Source organism: Nicotiana tabacum, chromosome 5, assembly GCF_000715075.1.
Source record: "Nicotiana tabacum cultivar K326 chromosome 5, ASM71507v2, whole genome shotgun sequence".
Taxonomy (NCBI): Eukaryota; Viridiplantae; Streptophyta; class Magnoliopsida; order Solanales; family Solanaceae; genus Nicotiana; species Nicotiana tabacum.
Window position 1 is genome coordinate 42,171,002 of NC_134084.1, and position 27,705 is coordinate 42,198,706.

The following is a 27,705-nucleotide window of genomic DNA, read 5'->3' on the forward strand; positions in this document are numbered from 1 at the left end:
TGTGTCACCTGGTTGCAGTGTAAGAAAATTGAAGAGTAGAAGTCCACCATTGAAGGCCATTCAAAGCTTTATTTTCGAAAATAGTATTTTTTTAGTTTGTTAGTTGTTTGGATTGGGTATTGTTCCAATTGATTGAAAATATCAAAAGGAGTTCAAATTTTAAATTTGAAGTGATTTGGAGTAGATTTGAGCAAGATTTGAGTCAAAATTTCGGAAAAGACGCAAGGAAGAAGACGAAGTCAATTTTTTGTATAATTATGTATAATCTTGTATAGTGTATACGAGTGTAAAAACATCTCTTATACGCTATTATATACTTTTATACACCTTTATACAAGCGTCTGTAGACAAACTTTTTCACGATTTTCTGTTGCAATTCTTGTTCAAAACCAGTCCAAATCTCCATTAAATGACTTCAAATTTTATATATAACCTCCTTAAACTATTTCTAACAAGTCTAAAAAATACCCATTCTAAATTTCTCACAAATCAAATTCGGAATTTAAACCCACATATTTAAGTTTGTTAAAAATCTAATTTGCACCACCCAAATAGATTTGGTTTGTTGAACTAATATTGGAGTCACAGTTACTGATTCGAAAATTAACTTAAAAGCTTGAGTAATCGTATTTAAAAATTAAATAGTAATTTCGAGAACCTATTGGAGTTTAATGTTGAGTATTAGCCTATTATTTTTGGGCTAATTGGTTGTAAATTGAAATATGGGCTATAAAATTGAAAAGTAGGGAGCTCAGTTGTTATCATGTGAAATTTTCCCAATAAATTATCCGTCCTTCTATCATTTATAATACCATTTACACTTATATAAATTTATAGGCATATATTATTATATTAGATTTTAAGTTTTGATAATTGTTTAATTTAAAATTTAATGTAACTGTGTAATTACACTTGTGCAACTAAACAGTAAACTTGTAATTACACTATGACAAACAAACAGGTCGTCGTAATTATACAATTGTGTAATTACTACTCTAGTAATTACACCAATTCCAATTACAGGGTGGCTTTCCAAACAAACTCTTACTTTTCTTGAACTTATAATGTATCGTTTATATTTTTATTGTGTTATAATGCTATATTATTAATTCATAAATTAAAAAATTAAAGATCCGTGGGGCTTACACTTTGTGATTCGAGGCTTTCGTCTCACCCAAAATTAAGTAAGACGCTCCGTCTCACGCCCTTGTCTTTTAAAACATTGGTTCGTAATGTGCAAAACCCTCAATCCAATTCTTAATGATTTGGTAAACAAAAGCTTACAATGAAACTATAAATTTTGAATCAAAATTGTAAGATCCGTAGAGTTTAACACCTAATATCTTTCAAATCCAGTTTAGGTATTTGAGTATTCTACTAAGCTTGGATAATCATTAAAGGGCAGAAAATTTATTATAATTGAAACAAATGAATATAAATCTTATTCGTTCTCAAACCCAAAAGATTTCTAAAAGGGATAAGAACTTTTTGTTGTAAAGAACAATAGTTAGCTACTTTTTCAGCCTTGTAATTTGAAAATAGTCACAAAAGTTTTCAAATTTCACATGTCAATGTATATGTTTTGAATCTCCATGAAATTGAGTATTTTCCAATTACTTTTCAGCCTTAATTAAAATATTAATCTCTTGCAAATTTCAATTTTCACATGAAAAGTGACTATTTGTTATTTTAACTATAGAACTTGAATTTCCATAACAAATTTCCCATTTTTTTGTGTAACTTCAGCATACGGGTCTGAAGTAGCAAAGACAATCACGCAAAATTTCAGCGTTCATGTAGACGGGCCTGAAGTAGCAAAAATTGCTGAACCAAGTATGCTGAAATTTTTGTTTGTAATTGCTTAACTTAAACATAGTAGCTGAAGTTTTGTTTTTTATTTGCTAAAGCTTTTGTTTATAATTGTTGAACTTAAGCATAGTAGCTGAAGTTTTGTTCTCTATTTGCTTAAGTTTTTGTTTGTAATTGCTGAACTTAAATATTCTAGTAGCTGAAGTTTTGTTCTCTATTTGCTGAAGTTTTTGTTTGTAATTGCTGAACTTAAACATTCTAGTAGCTGAAGTATTGTTCTCTATTTGCTGAACTTCAGCATGTTTTAGCTGAAGTTTTGTTCTATATTTGCTGAACTTCAGCATATTTTATGCTATCATGTAATTGATTTTTTATACAGATAATAAGTTTATCATAAGTAGAATTAGTAACTTAAAAAACTAGATAATGATTTAGCACAACAGGTTAAAATGCATTGATAATGTACAAAACTGAATCCAAAAAAACAATAGAATGTGAATTAAAGGAAATGGACTTATATTTACATACATGTACGTACTTACTTTAGAAAATTATTTATAATTTTTTTTAAATAATCAGATAAACATACTTATGACAACATCATCCCCATGAACTGAAGTTTCATAGCAGCACCAACAGCAGTAGAAGAAAGAAGAAGAAGAAGAAGAAGAAGAAGAAGAAGAAGAAGAAGAAGAAGAAGAATACAAAGGATGAGAAGGAGGAGGAGAAAGGGGGCTGAAGTTGTTTAAAAAGTGGGTACAAGTTAAAAAAATTTTAAAAAATTGGTATAGGTTAAATGGGGGCAACCAAATAAGGCGATCCCATGCAATTTTTACCAAATTAACAATGGCTGAAAAGTGACTATTTGTTAATTTTATCGGAGATTAAAATTAAGGGCCATGCTTGCCTGATTTAAGCAATAGGACGGAAAAAAAGTTAGAAAGCTTGAAATCTCAATCAGAAAGAGAGTATTTAGGTAGATACCGGAAACATGACATTTGAGAATATATACATGTGTAGTTGGTTCCTACTGTGCTGCTTCACCATTGACCACTGATATAAATAAAACAATAGGAGATTCTGTTGTAATTCTGTAATCTATAAGAATAAAATTTATGCAACAACCTTTAATATGAGTTCCAAATCACAATTCAAAATGATTGATTTCCCAAAAGAATTCTCGTCAAAGTTCTTTAGCTACTTTCCACACAAACAACCTAATTAGCCTATAAAGGTAAAGAACTTGCTCATGCACAGGGTCAATTGTTTGCTAGCGACCAACATGAGACAGTTCTCATTAAGGAGAGCTTAGAACAGAAGCAGCTCCTAGATGTTCAAAAATGATTCACAGCACCTATATCATTCAGACACACGTGAATCCAATACCTCTGGAGAAATAAAAAGATCAAATGATACTTTCAACACAGTCCTGGAAAAAACTACACATGATTATAAATCTCGACTCCTTGAAACAAAGAACAGAGAAAGACGGAACCATGTCATTCCCCCAGCCCTTCCCCAGTGAATTTTAACTTCTGGGTTTTATAGTCATATTACGTTGGGTACTCGATCATTTGCACAGATTAGAGAACACTAATATCAGATCTACTAATAAAATTTCACATAACAAGATTTTAAGTGTCTATTATGTAAAGAAAATAGACTGAGGACCTAACTTGACCCCAAAAGCTGAGGATAGCCCAAAACAATAAAAAGAATTCCCTCATCAAATATGAGACATTCTAGCACCTCCCTTCTTCGCATGCCTAGGACTAGACATTTGGAGTGTGAGAATATGAGATGGCCCCAACATCCGGTAAACCAAGAACATGGATGAGTTTAGAGAAAATGGACCTTGGAGCTAACCGATTCCAAAAACCTCATAAGATGAATATTGCTCAAATCCATATAATGAAATAATAGCTCATTCCTCAACCAACATGAGACATAGTAATATATTTTGGGCAAAGGTCTAAATTTTCCCCTAAAGTATTCGATTTAGAACAGATTTACCCTCCGTTTAAAAAATGGCATATTCGTACCCCTGCTTCACGTGGCAAAAAAGCCAAATCCCAACAAAAAGTGTGACGATAGGGTATGAATAGGCCTAATCTAATAAACTCTAATACACACACTATGACGACCCAGCCAGTCGTCTCATGAGTTACCGCTCCGTTTTCCCCCATTTCAGCTTCTTTACGCTTCGTTATTCGTGTTTTATGTGATCGGTTGATTAGTTTGAGTTCAGAGAGGATTTTGGTAAGAAATGAGACACTTAGTCTCTTTTAAGAAGACTTAAGTTGGAAAAGTCAACCGGATGTTGACTTATGAGTTAGAGGACTCGTATGTGAGTTTCGATAGTTCGGTTAGCTTTTGGAGGTAATTTGTGACTTAGGAGCGTGATCGAAATGGGTTTTGGAGCTGTAGAGAAGATTTAGGCATGAATTGGCGAAGTTAATAGTTTGGCAATTTTCGGTTGATATGCGAGATTTTGATATAGGGGTCGGAAAGGAATTCCGAGAGTTGCAATAGCTTCGTTGTGTCATTTGGGATGTGTGTACAAAATTTCAAGTCATTCGGGTGAGATTTGATAGACTTTTGATCGAAAGTATAATTTAAGAGTTCTTGGAGTTCTTAGCCTTGAATCCCATGTTAAATTGGTGATTTGATATTGTTGTGAGCGTCCAGAGGTTTTGAACAAATTTGAACGATGTCATGGGATGTGTTGGTACAATTGGTTTGAAGTCCCGGGGATTCGAGCGAGTTCCAGGTAGGTTCCGGGATGTTTTAGGCCAAAAATCATAGCTGTAGCAGGTCCAGAAGGGTTGCAGGCCTCGGAATTCACCAGCGCGGTCCGCACAAAATGAAGTGCATCCGCGGTGAGTGCTGTGCAGACCGCACAAAATGGTGTGCGGCCGCGGTAGGTGTTGTGCGGTCGCGGTGAAGAACATTCCGCTGGTCCTTCTTCGGAAGCTCATATCGTTTGATCAATAAGGAATTGTGAGATGATTCAAAAATGAAAGTTGTAGCCCTTCGTGTCTAGTTTCCAGAAAGGTAAAGATATTGCAATTTGGACATATGTAGCGAAAGTTATGACCAAAATACTAAAGCATGTCACTGCAGAGGAAAGCCTGTGCGGCCGCGGTCGTTTTTGTGCGGACCGCGATCAATTTTGTGCGGCCCGCGGAGGTGGAAATCTGTGGGGTACTCTATAAATACGAGGTTTTGGGTTTTATTTGATATTTTGACCTAAAGAGCTCGGATTTTGATGATTTTTCGAAGTTTTTTAAAGAAATTTATCGGGGTAAGTGATTCTAACTCAGATTTGACTAGAGTACATGAATCTATCATTGAATTCATTATTTAATTCGTGATTTGGGATGGAATTTGGGAAGAAAATTGTGAAATCTTTCAAAAATGTAAAATGATGATTTGACGGACCCAATGGTATCGGAATTGGATAATTTTCATATGGATAGACTCGTGAGAGTATAAGGATTCTAATTTTGTGAATTTTGTCAAATTCCGAGATGTGGACCCGGGGGTCGGGTTTGACCAATTTCTTGAATTTTGTGGTAATTCGATTGTTTTCGCTTGGGCTTTGTTCCCTTAGCATAATGTGACGTATTCACTCTGATTTTGGATAGATTCGACGCGCATGGAGGCCAATTCGAGGGGCAAAGGCATCGCGAGCTAGAGAATTAGCCGGTTCGAGGTAAGTAGTGATTGTAAATGATGTCCTGAGGGTTTGAAATCCCGGATTGCACATCGTAGTGCTATATTGAGGTGAGACACGCACTTGATGATGAGCGTGGAGTCGTTTACTATTGGGGATTGTGATTTGGTCCGTCCCGATTGATATTTTTACCGCGTATTTGACTAAAACTTGTTTGTTATCATAATGGTTTGGGCTGATTGCCATATTTGGACTTCGTGCCAACTATTTGAACCCTCCGGGGATTTTATCACTATTTCCTCACTGTTTTGATTTATTACTTGAACTCAGTCCTGTGGTTTCCTACTGTTTTACAACTCAGCCAGTTTTACTCAGTTTTGAGACTTAAATGATATTTCTAAGTGATGTTTTGGGCTGAGAACTACTGTTTTACTAATGCCCGAGGGGCTTGTGATGATTTTTTTGGACTGAGTGCGGCCGAGGGCCAGATGTGAGGATACACTGAGTAATATGAGGCCGAGGGCCTGAGATATATTTATACGCCACGAGGTGGCTTGAGTGATGTGAGGCCGAGAGCCGAGAGTTGATGCCACGAGATGGCTTGATATTGCGCTTGAGCCGTAAGGGGCCCCTCCGGAGTCTGCACACCCCAAGTGAGCGCGGGTACCCATTGTGATCTGAGAGTGAGCCCGAGGGGCTGATACTATTCTAAGCGTGAGCCTGAGAGGCTGATACTGTTCTGAGAGTGAGCCAGAGGGGCTGATATTGTTCTGAGAGTGAGCCCGAGGGGCTGGTACTATTCTGAGTTGTTGCCCTAGGGGCGGATTTCTATTTGTTAATTACCTGCCAAACTACTTGTTTTACTGGTTGAAAAAGGAAGTTTACTTGATATTTCACTGATTTACTGTTTTAAGTGATTTTACTGCTTCGGTATAGATTGCTTTGTGTTTTCACGTGTTTTCTTGCTTTCAGTCATTATTACATTTATTACTCACTGAGTTGGCTTACTCACTTTACTCCCTGCACCCCTGTATGCAGATTCAGACGCAGCAGGTCCCACTCCTGAGTGCTGATACCTCCAGTCTAGGCGCTGTTTCGGAGACTCCGAGGTAGCTGTTGGCGTCCGCAGCTCCCGTGTCTCCCTTATCTTATTACTTTTATATTCTTCAAATAGTTGTACCAGATATTGTATTTAGTAGACTCGTATCAGGATCCTTAGTTGCTCATGACTTGTGACACCCTGGTTTGGGCTGTGTCGGGATGGTTTCTTCTATTGTTATCTATATTTCCGCGAATTATTGCTATTAAATCATGCTTTAAACTGTTTTATGGTAATTAACTCCTTAAAGAAGTGTACTGTGTTGGACTGGCTGGCCTTGTCTTCACGAGAGGCGCCATCACGATCGGGTTCGGGGTTAGGGTCGTGTCAAGTTGGTATCAGAGCCTAGGTTACATAGGTCTGACGAGTCATGAGCAGGTTTAGTAGAGTCTCGTAGATCGGTACGGAGACGTCTGTATTTATCCTCGAGAGGCTGCAGAACCTTTAGGAAAAACTTCATATTCTTGAAATTCTTGTCGTGCGAACTTGTTGGTCCGAGTACTAAACTTCTGTTATTCCATTCTCTCACAGATGGTGAGGACGCGAGCTACCGGACGAGGTGGACGACCACCAGTGCCACCAGCTGAGACCACCAGAGGCCGTGGATGCGGTCGTGGTCGCGACAGAGGCAGAGCAGCGAGGGCAGCACCTGTAGATCCACCAGTTGCCCTAGCTCCGGATCAGGCTCCAGCTATGGATGCTCCAACGAGCACCAGTTCAAGCACCAGCTGTGCCCATCGTGATTCCGGGTCTTCAGAAGACCTTGGCACAGATCTTATCAGTTTGCACTAGCCTGGCTCAGGCAGTTTCAGCCACCACAGCAGCAGCTACTTCACAGGCCGGGGGAGGCAATCAGACCCCCGCTGCTCGCACACCTGAGCAGGTAGTGTAGGGACTTCAGACGCCAGGGCACCTCCAGCCCAGCCGGTTGCACCAGCTCAGGGGTTTGTTGTGCCAGTTATGTCGGATGATGAGCAGCGTCGTCTTGAAAGGTTTGGTAGACTCCAGCCTCCGACATTCAGCGGAGCAGAGGGCGAGGATGCCCAGGGTTTCATGGATAAGTGCCAGCGGATGCTCCGTACAGCAGGGATTCTTGAGTCTAGTGGTTTGGCATTTACTACTTTTCAATTTTCTGGGGCTGCCTTCACTTGGTGGGAGGCATATGAGAGGCATAGGCCTGTGGGAGCAGCGCCCCTCACTTGGCAGGAGTTCTCAGTTCTCTTCTTGGAGAAGTATGTGCCGTAGTCCCGCAGAAAGGAGCTGCGTAGATAGTTTGAGTGGTTGCGACAGGGGGATATGACTGTCACAGTATGAGTCGAGATTTTCTGAGTTGGCTCGTCATGCCGTCTGGATGGTTCCGACAGATCGTGAGAGGATCAGGAGGTTTGTTGATGGCCTTAACTATCATATTCGTATTCTTATGACTAGAGAGAAAGTGATGGGTGCTACCTTCGAGGAGGTTGTTGATATCGCCTGGGAGATTGAGACTGTTCGCCGTCAGGAGCAAGAGGAGAGGGAGGCCAAGAGGCCTCGAGGATCGGGCAGTTATAGTGGTGCCCCTTCGAGGGGCCAGTTCCAGCGTGGTAGAGGTCATTCTTTCAGGTCTGCTCAGTCAGCCCTTCCAGAGTATCGCGGGGCATCTTCAGGTTGTGGTTATCATGGGTCTCAGCAGGGCCAGCCTTCACTCAGCGCCCTCCCAGTTCAGAGTTCATCTCATGCCCCATCAGCTCAGGGTTCTTCTATGCCGAGTGCATCAGCTAGTCACTCTGGTGCGAGGGGTTCCCTATAGTCCCCTTCTCCAGCACTTGGGAGTTGTTTTGAGTGTGGAGAGTTTGGGCATGTGTGGAGGCAGTGTCCTCGTCGTGTTGCTAGTTCGTCTCAGTAGATGGGTCAGCCCTCGACTTCTGCTCCAGTTACTTCACCACCTGCCCAACCAGCTAGGGGTGGAGGTCAGGCAGCCAGGGGTCGCCCCAGAAAGGGGAGGTCGATCAGGAGGTGGCCATGCTCGTTTCTATGCACTCCCAGGCAGACCCGATGCTATTGCTTCAGATGCTGTTATCACAGGTATTGTTTCAGTTTGCCACAGAGATGCCTCTGTATTATTTGATCCTGGTTCCACCTTTTCTTATGTCTCATCATATTTTGCTCGTTATTTGGGTACGTCCCGTGAGTTTTTTGCTTTACCTGTTCATGTATCTACCCCGGTGGGCGATACTGTTGTTGTAGACCGTGTGTACCGGTCATGTATGGTGACTATTGGGGGTCTGTAAACCCGAGTGGATCTATTACTATTGACCATGGTGGATTTCAATGTCATTTTGGGCATGGATTGGTTATCTCCGTGTCGTGCTATTCTAGACTGACATGCTAAGACAGTTACTTTGGCTATGCCGGGTGTACCGCGAATCAAGTGGCGTGGTATGACTGATTATGTTCCTAGTAGAGTGATCTCTTTCTTGAAGACCCAGTGTATGGTTGGGAAGGGTTGCCTTTCATATCTAGCGTTCGTGAGGGATGTTGGAGCTGAGACTCCTAATATTGATTCTGTCCCAATTGTGAGGGAGTTTTTCGATGTTTTTCCTGGAGACCTGTCGGGCATGCCACCGGACAGGGATATTGATTTTGGTATTGACCTGGTGCTGGGCACTCAGCCCATTTCTATTTCGCCATATCATATGGCACCAGCAGAATTGAAAGAATTAAAGGAGCAGCTTTAAGAACTCCTAGATAAGGGGTTCATTCAGCCTAGTGTGTCACTTTGGGGTACGCCCATTCTGTTTGTGAAGAAGAAGGATGGCACAATGAGAATGTGCATCGATTATAGGTAATTGAACAAGGTAACAATTAAGAACAAGTATCCTTTACTTCGCATTGATGATTTATTTGACCAGCTTCAGGGAGCGAGGGTGTTCTCCAAGATTGATCTCCGTTCGAGTTATCACCAGTTGAAGATCAGGGATTCAGATATTCTTAAGATTGCTTTCAGGACCAGATATGGTCATTATGAGTTCCTTGTTATGTCTTTCGGGTTGACCAATGCCCCAGCAGCGTTCATGCATTTGATGAACAGCGTGTTTCGGCCTGATCTTGATTCGTTCGTTACAGTATTCATTGATGATATTCTGGTGTACTCGCGTAGTCAGGAGGAGCACGCGGAGCATTTGAGAGTTGTATTGCAGAGATTGAGGGAGGAGAAGCTGTATGCAAAATTCTCCAAGTGTGAGTTTTGGCTCGGTTTAGTGGCTTTCTTGGGGCACGTGGTGTCCAGCGAGGGTATTCAGGTTGATCCAAAGAAAATGGAGGTGGTTCAGAGTTGGCCTAGACCGTCCTCAACCACAAAGATTCGTAGCTTTCTTGGGTTGGCAGGCTATTATCGCCGGTTAGTTCAGGGATTCTCATCTATCGCATCGCCCTTGACCAAGTTGACTCAGAAGGGTGTTTCATTTGTATGGTCAGACGAGTATGAGGAGAGCTTTCAGAAGCTCAAAATAGCCTTGACCACAGCTCCAATATTGGTTTTGCCATCAGCTTCAGGTTCATATACCGTGTATTGTGATGCCTCGAGAGTTGGGATTGGTTGTGTATTAATGCAGGAGGGTAGGGTTATTGCGTATGCTTCTTGTCAGTTGAAGCCCCATGAGAAGAACTACCCTATTCATGATTTGGAGTTGGCTGCCATAGTTCATGCATTGAAGATTTGGATGCATTATTTGTATGGTGTATCTTGTGAGGTATTCATCGATCATCGCAGTCTTCAGCATTTGTTCAAGCATAAGGATCTTAATTTGAGGCAGCGGAGATGATTGGAGTTGCTTAAGGATTATGATATCACTATATTGTACCATCCGGGAAAGGCCAATGTGGTGGCCGATGCTTTGAGCCGAAAGGCAGTGAGTATGGGAAGTTTGGCATATATTTCAGTTGGGGAGAGACCCCTTGCAGTTGATGTTCAGGCCTTGGCCAATCGGTTCGTAAGGTTGGATATTTCGGAGCCCAGTCGGTTGTTGGCGTATGTGGTTTCTCGGTTTTCCTTATATGATCGCATCAGAGAACGCCAGTATAATGATCCGTATTTGCTTTTCCTTAAGGACAGAGTTCAGCATGATGATTCTAGAGATGTGACCATTGGTGATGATGGGGTGTTGAGGATGCAGGGCCGGATTTGTGTGCCCAATGTGGATGGGCTTCGGGAGTTGATTCTGGAGGAGGCCCATAGCTCACGGTATTCCATTCATCCGGGTGCCGCGAAGATGTATCAGGATTTGAGGCAGCACTATTGGTGGAAAAGAATGAAGAAATATATTGTGATATTTGTAGCTCGGTGTCTCAATTGTCAGCAGGTGAAATATAAGCATCAGAGATCGAGTGGCTTGCTTCAGCAGATGGTTATTCCTGAGTGGAAGTGGGAGAGGATCACTATGGACTTTGTTGTTGGGCTTCCACGGACTTTGAAGAAGTTCGATGCTATTTGGGTGATTGTGGATCGGCTGACCAAGTCCGCGCATTTCATTCCAGTGTGTACTACCTATTCTTCAAAGCGGTTGGCAGGGATTTATATTCGGGAGATTGTTCGTTTGCATGGTGTACCGATTTCCATCATTTCAGACAGAGGTACTCAGTTTACTTCGCAATTTTGGAGAGTCGTGCAGAGAGAGTTGGGTAATCAGGTGGAGTTGAGCATAATTTTTCATCCTTAGACAGACAGACAGTCCGAGCGTACTATTTAGATATTGGAGGACATGTTGCGTGCTTGTGTCATTAATTTCGGAGGATCATAGGATGGGTTTCTACCGCTCGCAGAGTTTGCCTACAACAACAGCTACCAGCCGAGTATTCAGATAGCTCCATATGAGGCCTTGTATGGGAGGCGGTGTAGATCTCCAGTTGGTTGGTTCGAGCCCGGAAAGGCTAGGCTATTGGGGACTGATTTGGTACAGGATGCTTTGGAGAAGGTGAAGGTGATTGAGGAGAGGCTTCATATAGTGCAGTCGAGGCAAAAGAGTTATGTTGATAGGAAGGTTCGAGATGTGTCCCACATGGTTGGCGAGAAGGTTCTGCTGAAGGTTTCACCTATGAAGGGTGTTATGAGATTTGGGAAGAAAGGGAAATTGAGTCCTCGGTTAATTGGGCCTTTTGAAGTGCTTCGGAGGATTGGGGAGGTGGCTTATGAGCTTGCTTTGCTACCCAGCTTGTCGAGTGTGCATTCGGTATTTCATTTTTCTATGCTCTGAAAGTATATTGCGGACCCATCTCATGTTTTGGACTTCAGCACGGTTCAGTTGGATGATGATTTGACCTTTGATGTGGAGCCAGTAGCAATTTTGGGTCGTCAGGTTCGGAAGTTGAGGTCAAAGGATATAGCTTCAGTGAAAGTGTAGTGGAGAGGTCGGCCCGTGGAAGAGGCTACCTGGGAGACCGAGCGGGATATGCAGAGCAGATATCCTCACCTATTCGAGGATTCAGGTATGTTTCTTGAGTCGTTCGAGGATGAACATTTGTTTAAGTTGGGGAGGATGTGACGACCCGGCCAGTCGTCTCATGAGTTACCGCTCCGTTTCCCCCCATTTCAGCTTCTTTACGCTTTGTTATTCGTTTTTTATGTGATCGGGTTGATTAGTTTGAGTTCGGAGAGGATTTTGGTAAGAAATGAGACACTTAGTCTCTTTTAAGAAGGCTTAAGTTGGAAAAGTCAATCGGATGTTGACTTATGTGTTAGAGGACTCGGATGTGAGTTCCGATGGTTCGGTTAGCTTCGGGAGGTGATTTGTGATTTAGGAGCGCGATCGAAATGGGTTTTGGAGCTGTAGAGAAGATTTAGGCTTGAATTGGCGAAGTTAATAGTTTGGCGATTTCTGGTTGATAGGCGAGATTTTGATATAGGGGTCGGAAAGGAATTTCGAGAGTTGCAGTAGCTTCGTTGTGTCATTTGGGATGTGTGTACAAAATTTCAGGTCATTCGGGTGAGATTTGATAGACTTTTGATCGAAAGCATAATTTAAAAGTTCTTGGAGTTCTTAGGCTTGAATCCCATGTTAAATTGGTGATTTGATGTTGTTGTGAGCGTCCCGAGGTTTTGAACAAGTTTGAACGATGTCATGGGATGTGTTGGTACAATTGGTTTGAAGTCCCGGGGATTCGGGCGAGTTCCGGGTAGGTTCCGGGATGCTTTAGGCCAAAAATCATAGTTGTAGCAGGTCCAGAAGGGCTGCATACCTCAGAACTCACCAGCGTGGTCCTCACAAAATGAAGTGCGTCCGTGGTGAGTGTTGTGCGGACCGCACGAAAATGGTGTGCGGCCGCGGTAGGTGCAGTGCGAACCGCACAAAATGGTGTGCGGCCGCGGTGAAGAACATTCCACTGGTCCTACTTCGGAAGTTCATATCTTTTAATTTACAGGGATTTTTGAGATGATTCAAAAACTAAAGTTGTAGCCCTTCGTGTCTAGTTTCCATAAAGGTAAAGATATTGGAATTTGGACATCTGTAGCCAAAGTTATGGCCAATATACTAAAGCCTGTCACTGCAGAGGAAAGCCTGTGCGGCCATAGTCGTTTTTGTGCGGACCGCACTGGTTTTATGCGGACCGCGGTTGATTTTGTGATGCCCGCGGAGGTGGAAATCTGTGGGGTACTCTATAAATATGAGGTTTTGGGTTTTATTTGATATTTTGACCTAGAGAGCTCGGATTTTGACGATTTTTTGAAAGTTTTTCAAGAAATTCATCGGGGTAAGTGATTCTTACTCAGATTTGGCTAGAGTACATGAATCTATCATTGAATTCATCATTAATTCGTGATTTGGGATGAAATTTGGGAAGAAAATTGTGAAATCTTTCAAAAATATAAAATGATGATTTGACGGACCAAATGGTATCGGAATTGGATAATTTTCGTATGGATAGACTCGTGAGAGTATAAGGATTCTAATTTTGTGAATTTTGTCAAATTCCAAGATGTGGACCCGGGGGTCGGGTTTGACCAATTTCTGGAATTTTGTGGTAATTCGATTGTTTTCGCTTGGGCTTTGTTCCCTTAGCCTAATGTGACGTATTCGCTTAGATTTTGGATAGATTCGACGCGCGTGGAGGCCAATTCGAGCGGCAAAGGCGTCGCGAGCTAGAGAATTAGCCGATTCGAGGTGAGTAATGATTGTAAATGATGTCCTGAGGGTTTGAAACCCCGGATTGCACATCATAGTGCTATATTGAGGTGAGACACGCGCTTGATGATGAGCGTGGGGTCGTTTACTATTGGGGATTGTGATTTGGTCCGTCCCGATTGATGTTTTTACCGTGTATTTGATTGAAACTTGTTTGTTATCATAATGGTTTGGGCTGATTGCCATATTTGGGCTTCGTGCCAACTATTTGAACCCTCCGGGGTTTTTTATCACTATTTCCTCACTGTTTTGATTTATTACTTGAACTTAGTCCTGTGGTTTCCTACTGTTTTACAACTCAGCCACTTTTACTTAGTTTTGAGACTTAAATGATATTTCTAAATGATGTTTTGGGCTGAGAACTACTGTTTTACTAATGCCCGAGGGGCTTGTGATAATTTTTTTGGACTGAGTGCGACCGAGGGCCAGATGTGAGGATACACTGAGTGATATGAGGCCGAGGGCCTGAGATACATTTATACGCCACGAGGTGGCTTGAGTGATGTGAGGTCGAGAGCCGAGAGTTGATGCCACGAGATGACTTGATATTGCGCTTGGGCCGTAAGGGGCCCCTCCGGAGTCTGCACACCCCCAGTGAGCGCGGGTACCCATTGTAATCTGAGAGTGAGCCCGAGGGGCTGATACTGTTCTGAGAGTGAGCCCGAAGGGCTGGTACTATTCTGAGTTGTTGCCCAAGGGGCGGATCTCTATTTGTTAATTACCTGCCAAATTACTTGTTTTACTGGTTGAAAAAGGAAGTTTACTTGATATTTCACTGATTTACTGTTTTAAGTGATTTTACTGCTTTGGTATAGATTGTTTTGTATTTTCACGTGGTTTCTTGCGTTCAGCCATTATTACATTTATTACTCACTGAGTTTGAATACTCACTTTATTCCCTGCACCCATGTGTGCAGATTCAGGCGCAGTAGGTCCCACTCCTGAGTGCAGATCCCTCCAGTCTAGGCGGTGTTTCGGAGACTACGAGGTAGCTGTTGGTGTCCGCAGCCCCCGTGTCTCCCTTATCTTATTACTTTTATATTCTTCAAACAGTTGTACCAGATATTGTATTTAGTAGACTTGTATCAGGATCCTTAGTTGCTCATGACTTGTGACACCCCGGTTTGGGTTGTGTCGGGATGGTTTCTTCTATTGTTATCTATATTTTCGCGAATTATTGTTATTAAATCATGCTTTAAACTGTTTTATGGTATTTAACTGCTTAAAGAAGTATACTATGTTGGACTGGCTGGCCTTGTCTTCACGAGAGGCGCCATCACGATCGGATTCGGCGTTAGGGTCGTGTGTCACACACCCCTTCTTTCACCCCCTACCCAAAACCCCAATCTAACAGAAATCATAGAATCCACGCTCCCATCCCAACCCCTCACCGCCGACCACGAACGACAAACCCTACCTCTACTTAACTGAAAAGAGCTGCGTAAGAAAGATGAAAATTGGTGGACCTCTGGTTACTGAAAAACAACTGATTTTGGAGTTTCGTTGACGGTAAAAATGGAGTTCAGGATGACGTAAACGAAGGAGGAGGAGATGGTGGCTGTTTGAGGTAGTTTCAACGGGTGGAGCTCTTGTGGTAGCTGTTGCGTAAACAGTCTAGCAGCTAACTTCCTAGCAAAAACCACACTCCTAACATCCCGGCTACATTTCCAATCAAGCTCCGACGGCGACTTTTCTTTCATCATACAAGCATTGCGATGAATATGCTCGTTAGACTTCCACTAGAGAAGAGGAGTTTCAGTCTTGCTCCTTGCTCCTCCAATATCTCTCCGCAACTTCATTGAGGGGGTGGGGAAATTGTTCGTCTTCCGGCGAGGCAGTTTACGAGTATTTTTAGGCAGTTTGTGAAAAAGATCTAGTTCGGAGAATGTAATCGCTGGGAGCTCAGTGTTGTTGATGGTGTTCTTCATCTTTGATGCACAAATACAACCCCTTTCTCTGTCTGTGTGCGTGTGAGGGTAACATATGAGAGTCTTGGGGGGGGGGGGGGTGAAAGAAGGGTTTGTGTGTGTGTTATGGTTAATAATTAGATCGGGGAGGGGTTAATTAAAATGCCAAGTGGATTTTTATTTTATTTTTAAATGAGGAAAAGCATTTTAAATTCAGGTAGGTGATTTCCGCTAGAGTTGCTCCTTTCAGGTCGAAGGGTATAGTTTGGTGAAAAAACCTGATAGAAGGAAAGCAACATCTCAATTTCACTTGAGGCTACTGGCTAGAGAAATATCTTCTAATTATAGCAGAAGCTTTTAAAATATACCAACCTTATAACAGATTTACAAGTGATGTCACCTTTTTTGTTGCACAGTCTCTGAAAACATTTCTATGAGTGCATTGCAGGTCCAATGTAAGACAGAATCTCAATACTAGTTCTTTCATGTAATTGTACTGAAAATTTGAGTATATTGGCGTGAAACTTCAGTACTAACAAACTCTATCAATTCAAATGTGAACATAAGAATTGGACATAAAAAGGGAATTAAATCTAGTTGACTATGGTTGCTACAGCTTGAGCCAGTCCAACAAAACACATTGAGATGATCATTCAATTGCAATCCATGAAGATATGACCTTAGATCCAATTCAATATCTTATTTTGGAAAACATTTAAAGTGGCTCAATACTGAACCCAAAACTGCAAACACTCATGTAGATCCAGAATAACTGAAAGAGCTTTACCTAAGAACATTATGACATTTGAAAACTAGCATCAATTAACATAAATTCCTATTTAAGTGAATATATCTCAATTTAATTGACATGCAGCAGTAGGCATTATTTTTCAAGGAAGGGGTACTAGATAACAAAATATTTAGTGCGAAACTTTCCGGAACTCCTAATATCTTACCCATTTAAAGTAATTTAATCTCAAGAGTTACAAACTATAGTGAAAATGTATGGTACTCCCTCCGTCCCAAAAAGATGATACTTTTCGGATTTCAAAAGTCAAACTTCTTAACTTTGACCATAAATTCGAACATAGAATCTTTAAGTTTTTTTTTTAAATAAAATTTATATAATTGGAAACTATATAAAAGGTACTATGTGTCACAATAACTAACAATTCAAAATATTTAAAGAAGGTATATGAAAGGTCGTGGTTAAAGAACAACTCGTTTGACTCTTGAAATTCGAAAAGTATCATCACTTTTGGGACAGCGGGAGTAATAATTAGCTGTGGCCATGTAACAAACTTTTGTCTAAAAGACACATTTTTGGCATTTAACTATTTGGTCTATATTTCAGCTGCAGGTATGTTTTCTCTTCTGCAAGAGTAGAATATTAAAAATCCACATATAATGAAAAGGATGAGAATAGAAAAGGGCAAAGATATTGATTTTCCAGATAAGAACAAGAATAACTCCTATAGTTGCAGAGCACAAGGCATTCATCATCAGTTTGAAGGTCAAGACATCAGGTAATACAACCAAAATAACCGCTCTTGCGAAAGATTATTGTTTCTTGAAAATAGTTCAATGACTAACAAGATCCCCAAGCAATATGGACCACAATTTTAACAGCACTTAAGAAAAATGGATACGCTGTAACTCTTACAAGTTAATAGAATAGTCACAGGATTGTCTTCGTCCGAGTTATTTCAGCTCCGTTGATGTTGCCTTCGTGGTCCCTTCTGTAAAAAAGGGACAAACTAGGCTCGTAACATAGATTTCTGCCTCCTCAAGACATGGAGCAAAGTTAGTAACATCTAGATATCTGGTCGAGTCATCCTTTAGATTGTATTTCGTGAAACATGATCCAAAGTGAAGCAAAACTTCACCTTCATTTGACATAAAAATGGGTGGAGTAAAAATATATTCCGTAGGACGATCAGGAAAGTTGATGGTAAACATCTTTGTCCAAGATTCTTTTACCCCATACTCCTTCATAACCCAGATATCTACATGAGTCATCCGCTCGTAATTACAAAATGCAGAAAGATCATTTCCAAACACTCCTAGCACCAAAAAATCACACCCTTTAAAATCAGAGGGCTTCTCTACCTCTGCCCATTTCTCATCAGCCAAATCAATCGAAATGATGTTCCGGTCCCTGTCAAGCCAATGGAGTTTCTGATTCACAAGCTTACCCGATACAGACAACAGCTGCCTACCCTGAAAATCATCAATATCTCTCCACGAATCAGACTTTAGACTATATATTTTGACCTTAACATGACACAATCGTCCATTTCTGTTAATAGGAAAAATACCCAATACCTTGTAATCATCTCGGAAAGCATCATATGCAAAACCAAATCTGAAACTGTAACGATGTTTGTCCAAATTGTAACGGCGGCTTACATCAAGTGTATAATTAGGCAATTTCTTATACTTTCTAATTGATGGATTCCATAGAAACAAGTTATATAATAATCTGTCAGTTGCTGCGACAGCAAGACAAAGCAATCCATTGAAAGAACCCACAATCGAAGGATAATAACCGGGGATTTTACCGGGATAATCCAAGTCAAATGCCTCAGCAACAAAATCATAAAGTAAAGCGCTAAGAGAACACTCCTTGACATAGTGTGTAGCATTACAAACATTAAACATAACTCCACGGTGGTTAGTAAATATTTTACATTTTATAAGTTTATAGGTTTGTCACCCCAAACTTATTGTTTTACACCTTATAAGTACTTTTTGGTTTGACCAACAATCTTAATATATTCTTGTATAATCCATAAAATGTCTTTTCTATTATTTTTAGGAGCGGCTAAAAATATACTCATATTTTTTTCCTATTTTAATTGGGTAATTATTAATTAGACTGAAAATAAAAATAAAAAAAATATAATACTACCCAAAAATTATTTTTCGACAACTATGATTTTTGGGTGAGTTAGTGAAAGTTTTTTATTTTTATGTGAGAAAATAAAGTTGTATGATTTTGGTGAAAAAAGTCATAGTTATATGATTTTTGTGTGAGAAAACAAAGTTATATGACTTTGGTGAAAAAAAGTCATAGTTATATGACCATTTGTGAAATTTACCATGCATGTTAACATAGCATGCCTTTAATCTGTCAATTATTCTGAACTTCTTTCCTTGTTGTTTATCTATCTTTACTTAAGTGATTATTCTGCTCTAATAATAATAGAAATACTCTTTGCTATGATTTATGAAGCTGATATGATCTTTCTCACATAAACTACGGGGCACAAAAGTACTTATACTCTTTATCTGAATGACATTTGATCTTTGTATATCTGTTGAAGCATGTGTTTGGTCTTTCAACTTTAATGATCAGGGAGTAATAACAGAGACTATAGCAGGTTTAGAATCTTCATTTTATTTAGCAACTAGGAGAAGAATTCTGAAGAAGATCCCTAATTGCATGGCAAATTGGCAACATATATCTAAGTCTGATTACCTTAGGTTTACATTAACCAAATTTGTTTGGTTCGACATTTTCGTGATTTCCTCTAAATTATCTTTTGCAGGTTTGGTTATTTGATTAAGTTAGAATACACAGTATAATAAGAGAGGCAAAGAAATATTATGATGACAAGTGGCATAATATTAAATTGACACATATAAATATTTTGGACAATTCTCCAACTTTATAGGAGCTTCTAATGCTTTTTTTCAGAATTCAAAATTTCAGATTTTTTTATTTTTAAAATAACTGATTTTACATGGCACCATTAAAGGACACGTTTTTTTCTCTCTAAAAAAGAAAATCAATTTTAGATTATTATTTACAATTTGCAAATTTAAATACTACTTTCCATAAAAAAATTCTGCAAAACCTAAAATTATCGCTCAACTGTCTAACCTCCTACGCGTCATGATTGAAACCCACGATATCCACTTCCATTATACTCGATACCCTCTACAAACTCAAAAGAGGTTGGCATAGAAAGTTGATGGATATTTTGGCCGTGATACCAATCGAGTTTGGCCGTGATTACACCATTTGTGGCTTAACATTGTTATGGATTTTGGTTGTAACTTACTGCTTTTGCAAAATATAGCTATTCGCGGTGACTTTATCAAGGATATAACAATTTTGAAAATACAATTGAAGTTGAATTTAGGTTATCCGTTTGTGTGAAGTACTAGATTGTTATAACGCAGACACTACTTTCTCGATTGAATTGGTTCTACAAGATAAAAAGGTATTAAAAATCTATTGTTGTCTTACAAAGTTATTTTTTCTTCTCCTTTTGTTAAGTTTCAAATGGGCATGCTCTGTTCTGCGTAGAATTTGTTTATTTCTATATTTATGTATTTAAGGTGTAAAAAAAATCATATCTCTCTACTGTCATTGAAGTCGTGACTGCAAAATTGCTTCAATTTATATTATTAGTCATGCCTCAGACACCTTGAGGATAAACTGGGGGAAAAGGATTATTTATGATTTAGATATTTTTGTTTCCATCATGTTTTAGTTAATTATAACCGAGAGTCATTGATATCTTATATGAAGCTTATGAATTTTATGGAAGCCACTAATCATATTTGATGGTAATTCTAACCCTGTCATGACTTATGTAAAGCAACAAAAACTCTTTCTTTATCATATTGTGATATTACCTAATAGAGCATCTTCGTTTCCTATGCTGTGAACAATATAAACAATTGACAAGTTTGACAAAGGAATGATTATATGATACCTTTAAACTCACAATTTCCTTTCTTCTTTTCTCATTAATTGAACTTAAAAATTCACCAAGTATGTTGTCTAAAGTTGAACAATTTTTGTATCTTGCTCTATGGACCTTCTTTGTGGAATGCGTCTTCAGAGAGATTGTGTGTAACGATCCGGCCAGTTGTTTTAAATATTACAGTCCATTTTCCCTCATTTACTGCTAAATTCATGCTTTACAACTATTATATAACTCGTCGGGGTAATTGGTTTGGGTCCGGTGAGGTTTTGAAATGAATTGAGACACTTAGTCTTCAAGAAGAGAGCTTAAGTTGAATAAATTGACCGGAAGGTGAAATATGTGTAAATGACCCCGGAATGGATTTTTGATGATTCCAATAGATCCGTATGGTGATTTCGGGCTTAGGAGTGTGTCCGGATATTTATTACGAGGTCCGTAGCTAAAATAGGATTGAAATGGCAAAAATAAGAAATTTAAGTTTGGAAGTTTGACCAGGGGGTTGACATTTGATATCGGGGTCGGAATCCAGTTCTAAAATTTTTTTATAGCTTTGTTATTTCATTTATGACTTGTGTGCAAAATTTGAAGTCATTCCGGATTGATTTGATATGTTTCGGCGCAAATGTAGAAGTTGGAAGATTCGAAAATTCATAATTCAATTCGATGCGCGATTCGTAATTTCGGTGTTGTTTGACGTGGTTTGAAGCCTTGATTAAGTTCGTATTGTATTTTGGGACATGTTGGTATAATTGGTTAAGGTCCCGAGGGCCTCGGGTGGATTTCGAAAGGATAACGGAATGGAAATTAGACAAAAAGGGTTGCTGGAATTTTCTGCTGCAGAAGCTGTATTGGACAGCAACTGTACAATCGTGAAGCCTATTTCAGAAGCTTATATCTCAAAATACATAAGGAATTTGTAAATTTACAAAACATGAAAGTTATAGCCCTTACATCCTAGTTTCCGGTAAGCTAAACCATTAATTAATTTGATATTTGTATAGAAAGTTATAATCGACAGAATAAGGGTTGGTAATGCTGTTTTGAAATTTTCCAGAAATGTTTGATGCGAGGAGGCTATTTTGGAAGCTTATATCTCGAAATACATAAGGAATCTAAAAATTTTCAAAACATGAAAGTTATAGCCCTTGCATCCACATTTCCAGAAATCTAAACCATTAACTATTTGAATATTTGTACAGAAAGTTATTATCAATTGAATAAGGATTGGGAAAGCTGTTTTGAAATTTTCCAGAAATGTTTGATGCAAAGAGGCTACTTTGGAAGCTTATATCTCGAAATCCATAAGGAATCTAAAAATTTGCAAAACATGTAAGTTATAGACCTTGCATTCTAGTTTCCGGAAAGTTAAACCATTTATCATTTCAAGATTTGTAAAGAAAGTTATGACAGATTTAGTGAAGGCCAGGACCGCCTTTTGTTTTCGCTGGAAATAAGTGCAAGTCGCATTTCATAGATGCGACTTGCCTGGAAAACAACTTATATTCGGGAATTAGCTATTTGTATTCGATTTTGACAATTGTAAAGCTCGGGAAAAGCGATTTTTAACAGATTTTTCAGGGGAAACATTTGGGGCAAGTGTTCTATATCCGAAAGTGATTATATTTCATAAATACATGGTTATATTCATCGTTTAATTCGGATTTAAATGGAAGAAATTGGAATTTTTGCAAAACTTTTCAAAAACGAAAACTTAAGATTTAGAGGTCGAGTTGTTGTCGGAATTTGATAATTTTGGTATGGTTGAACTCGTATCGGAATGGGTTGCTGGATTTATGAGTTTCGTCGGATTCCGAGACGTGGGCCCCACGGGCTAATTTTGAGTGCAATTTCTGATTTTTAATGGAAAATGTAGAATTTCCTAGGGAATTAATTCCTATAAATGGTATTGATTGAATTGAATTGAATTGTTTGTGGCTAGATTCGAGGTATTCGGAGGCCGATTTGAGAGGCAAAGGCATTGCGGAGTTAGATTTTGCTCGGATTGAGGTAAGTAACGGTTATAAATCAGGTCCTGAGGGTATGAAACCCGAGATATTATGTCGTATGACTATTTTTTAAGGTGACTCACATGCTAGGTGACGGGCGTACACCGTAGGGATTGTGACTTAGTCCGTCCCGCAAGACTGTGGAATCAATTGGCCTACTGTTTAATATATGTTCCCTCTGTTTTCATGGAAATTGATTGTACTTCATGTTAGAAATCATGTTTAGGCCTTATGTGATCACTGTTGAGACCTGCGAGGTCGTGTACTTACTGAATTAGCTGCTAATTGTTATTTTGTACTCAGTAATAGCTTTTCTTGCTTATTATGCCTCCGTCTCTTGTTGTTCATTGTTGATACATGACATTACTTATGTTTGGGCTGTTTATATAATTTTTGAGAGCTCGAGAGATTGGAGAGATTTATGACTGTGTGAGGCCGAGGGACTGATCTACGAGAATATTTATGGGATCGGACTGCACGCCGCAGCATTTGTTACTTATTAATGATTGAGTAAGGCCGAAGGCCTGAGTGATTTATGCCACGAGGTGGCTTGTTATAGTGCTTGGGCTGAAGGAGCCCCTCCGGAATCTGTACATACCCCCAGTAAGCACAGGTACCTACTGAGTGCGAGTGTTGAGTGCGAGTGTTGAGTGCGAGTGTTGAGTGCTGAGCGACTGGGAGGAATGAGTGAATGTGAGGAATGAATGATTGTGAGGTTGGAGTGAATGGGAGGACAGAGTGACTGTTACTCTGAGAGAAAGCATTGGCTGCATTATTGTTGCATCGTAGATGTCATATCACTGTTTTGAAAATTATTGGAAGATAATATTTACTGCTCAGTCAAATTTGATATCTGGCTTATTGAGTACGTACTGATGTGACATAAACTGTTAAATTGAAAGTATGACTACTCTTATTTGAAAGTTATTGAGATAATTGTATTTGCATAGCTCGTCACTACTTCTCAGTTCCTTATTTATTTCTATTACTTATTGAGTTGGTGTACTCACGTTACCCCTTGTACCTCGTGTATAGATCTAGACATTTCTAGTCACGGCGGTTGCTGATTGAGGAGTCAGATTCAAGAGACTATTGAGGTAGCTGCATGGTGTTCGCTGACCTTGACTCTCATTTCCTTTCATGTTGTACTGTTCTACATTTCCAAACAGTGTTTGATTAGTCGGATGTTGTTATCATTTAGATGCTTACGCACTCAGTGACACCGGGTTTTAGGAATGGATTGATTAGTACTTTTGGAATTATATTTTGTTCTAAAAGTTTTTATTTAATATTAACTGCTTCCGCCTTTATTTAAAATTTCTACTGTGTTGAGATATTGAGTTGAGGCTTGCCTAGTACCCTGATAGGCGCCATCACGATAGGTGAGATTTTGGCTCGTGACAAGTTGGCATCAAAGCCTAGGTTACATAGGTCTCACGAGTCATGAGCAAGATTAGTAGAGTCTTACGGATTGGTACGGAGACGTCTGTACTTATCTTTGAGAGCCTGTAGAACCCTTAGGAACATTTCACTTTCTTGTATTCTGTCGCACGTACTTGTTAATTCTGTAAACTAAAATTTCTGTTATTTCATTCTCTCACAGATGGTGAGGACACGTACTTTCGGATCAGACGGCCAGCCACTAGTACTACCAGCCAGGGTCGCGAGAGGTTGGGGCCTTGGTAGAGGTCGGGGCCGTGGTAGAGGTCGAGGTCTAGCTCATTCAGCAGTTGGAGCAGCACCTGTAGTACCACCAGTTGCTCCAGCTCAGGAGCAGATTGCAGATATGGCTGAGCCGACAGAGCCAGCTCAGGCACCAGTTGTGCCTATTGTGATTCCAGGCATTCTGGAGACTTTGGCCCAGATACTGAATGTTTGCACTTGTCTTGCCCAGGTGGTTTCGGCTCAGGCCGCACCTGCCACTTCTTAGGCCGGGGAAGGTACTCATACCCTTGTTGCCCGTACTCCAGATCAGGTGGTGCAGGGACTGCAGACACTGGGGTACCACAAGCCCAGCTGGTTCCAGCTGTTCAGGACTATATGGTTCCTGCCATGCCTGATGATGAGCAATATAGATTGGAGAGGTTTGGTAGACTTCAGCCTCCGACCTTCAGCGGTGCAGAGGGCGAAGATGCCCAGGGTTTCATGGATAAGTGTCAGAGGATTCTTCGTACAACAGGTATTTTAGAGACCAGTAGGGTCTTGTTCACTACTTTCCAGTTCTCTGGAGCTGCCTTCACTTGGTGGAAGAGTTATGAAAGGCGTAGGACGGTTGGTACAGTGCCCCTTACATGGCAGCAATTCTCTGTTATCTTCCTGGAGAAGTATGTACTACAATCCCGCAGAGAGGAGTTGCGCAAATAGTTCGAGTAGTTATGTTAAGATAATATGACTGTGATGCAATATGAGATGAGATTTTCTGAGTTAGCCCGTCATGCTATTTGGTTGGTTCCCATAGATAGAGAGAGGATTATGAGGTTCGTTGATGGCCTCGCCTATCATCTGTGAATTCTTATGACTAGAGAGAGGTTGATTGGTGCTTTTTTTGAGGAGGTTGTTGACATTCTCAGGATATAGAGTCGGTCCATCGCCAGGAGCGAGTAGAGAGGGAGGCCAAGAGGCCTCGTGGATCCAATAGTTTTGGTGGTGTTCCTTCTGGAGGTCAGTCTCACCACGACAGGGGTCGTCATTTTAGACATGTTCAGACTGCTCGTCCAGCTCACCATGGTTCATCATCTGGCCATGGTTTTCATACTTCTCAGCAGGGTCACTCATCTCTCAGTGCTCTTCCAGCTTAGAGTCTGTCACGTTCTCCATCGGTTCAGGGCTCATCTATGTCAGGTTCTTCTGCTAGTTATTCCAGTGCTCGGGGTTCTCCTCAGTCCCCACCACCAATATCGGGGAATTGCTTTGAGTGCAGAGAGTTTGGACATATACGGAGGCAGTGTCCTCGGCGCCAGGGAGGTCCAGTGAAGCAGAGGAGTTAGACTATGACTCCAGCACCAGTTGCTTCACCACCCGCCCAGCCAGCTCGGGGTGGAGCCCAGTCAGCTAGAGGTCACTCTAGAGGGGAGGTCGATCAGGTGGCGTTCAGGCCCGATTCTATGCCCTTCCCGCCATACCAGATGTCATTGCTTCAGATGCAGTGATCACAGGTATTGTCTCAGTATGCCACAGGGAAGCTTCTATATTATTTGACCCTGGTTCCACATACTCATATGTTTCATCATATTTTGCTCGTTATCTGGAATGGCCCCCGTGAGTCCTTAACTTCATTTGTTCTTGTATCTACACCGGTGGGCGATACTATTATTATGGACCGTGTGTATCGGTCATGTGTGGTAACTATTGGGGAACTGGAGACCAGAGTTGATCTCTTATTGCTCAGTATGGTTGATTTCGACGTGATTTTGGGTATGGATTGGTTGTCTCCATGTCATGCTATCCTTGAATGTCATGCAAAAACTGTGACACTGGAGATACCGGGATTTCCCAAGGTCAAGTGGAAAGGTTCTCTAGAATATGTTCCTAGTAGAGTAATTTCTTACTTAAAGGCCCATCGAATGGTTTGGAAGGGGTGTCTATCATATTTGGCTTTTGTAAAAGATGTTGATGCAAACATTCCTACTATTGATTCTGTACCGATAGTGCGAGACTTCTCGGATGTGTTTCCTATAGATTTGTCGGGTATGCCACCAGACAGAGATATTGATTTCGGTATTGATTTGGTACCGGGCACTCAGCCCATTTCTATTCCACCATATCGGATGGCCCCAGCAGAATTGAAAGAATTAAAGGAGCAGTTGCAAGAGCTGCTTGTTAAAGACTTCATTCGTCCTAGTGTATCACTGTGGGGTGCTCCAGTCTTATTTGTGAAGAAGAAAGATGGATCCATGCGCATGTGTATTGATTATCGACAGCTGAACAAGGTTACAGTAAAAAACAGGTACCCATTGCCTCGTATTGATGACCTGTTTGATCAGCTACAAGGTGCCAAGGTATTTTCAAAAATTAATTTGCGGTCTGGCTATCACCATAAAAATTCGGGATTTAGATATTCTAAAGACGACATTCAGGACCCGTTATGGTCACTATGAATTTCTTGTGATGTCTTTTGGGTTGACTAACGCCCCAGCAATATTTATGCACTTAATGAATAGTGTATTTTAGCCGTATCTGGATTCATTTGTCGTGGTATTTATTGATGATATCCTGGTGTACTCACGTAGCCAGGAGCAGCATGCGCAACACTTGGGTATTGTATTACAGAGGCTGAGGGAGGAGAAACTTTATGCCAAATTCTCTAAGTGTGAGTTCTGGCTTAGTTTTGTGGCATTCTTGGGACACATAGTGTCCTGTGAATGAATCAAGGTGGATCCGACAAAGATAGAGGCAGTTTAGAGTTGGCCCAGGCCGTCCTCAGTTATAGAGATTCGGAGTTTTCTTGGCTTGGCAGGGTATTATCGTCGATTTGTACAAGGTTTCTCTTCTATTGTTGCACCTATGACCAGGTTGACCTAGAAAGGTGCTCCGTTTAGATGGTCCGAGGAGTGTGAGGAGAGCTTCCAAAAGCCGAAGACAACTTTGACTACTGCTCCAGTATTAGTTTTGCCTACAAGTACCGGTTCGTATACTGTGTATTGTGAATCATCGTGTATTGGTCTCGGAGCGGTGTTAATGCAAGACAGTAGGGTGATTGCCTACGCATCCAGACAATTGAAGGTACATGAGAAGAATTATCCTGTGCACGACCTTGAATTGGCAGCTATTATTCATGCCTTGAAGATTTGGCAGCATTATTTGTACGGTGTCCATTGTGAGGTCTATACTGACCATCGGAGTCTACAACATCTATTCAAACAGAAGGATCTTAATTTGCGATAGCGGAGGTGGTTAGAGTTACTTAAAGATTATGATATCACCATTCTATATCATCCGGGGAAGGCCAATGTGGTGGCTGATGCATTGAGTAGAAAAGTTTGGGCGGTTTAGCATATCTACTGGTAGCAGAGAGGCCATTAGCACTGGAGGTTCAATCCTTGGCCAATCAGTTTGTGAGATTAGATATTTCGGAGCCCAATCGGGTTATAGCTTGTGTGGTATCTCGGTCTTCTTTATATGACCGCATTAGAGAGCGCCAGTATGTTGATCCCCATTTATATGTCTTGAAGGACACAATTCAGCACGGTGATGCCAAAGATGTTACTATCGGAGATGATGGGGTATTGAGGATGCAAGATCGAATTTGTGTGCCAAATGTAGATGAGTTACTTGAATTGATTCTTGAAGAAGCCCACAATTCATGGTATTCTATTCATTTGGGTGCCACA

At 40.6% G+C, this 27,705-nt stretch overlaps 1 protein-coding gene across 1 annotated transcript; it reads right to left on the reverse strand.

The window, feature by feature from the left end:
• Positions 1 to 17,349: 17,349 nt before the first annotated feature.
• Positions 17,350 to 18,309, reverse strand: LOC107792385 (F-box/kelch-repeat protein At3g23880-like). Its single transcript, XM_016614597.1, has one exon. It carries the CDS (start codon positions 18,307 to 18,309, stop codon positions 17,350 to 17,352), a length of 960 nt encoding a protein of 319 aa, XP_016470083.1.
• Between the last annotated feature and the right edge of the window lie 9,396 nt (positions 18,310 to 27,705).

Coding starts and splice junctions, on each gene's coding strand:
- LOC107792385 (XM_016614597.1), bottom strand. CDS start 18,309: ATGTTTAATGTTTGTAATGCTACACACTATGTCAAGGAGTGTTCTCTT.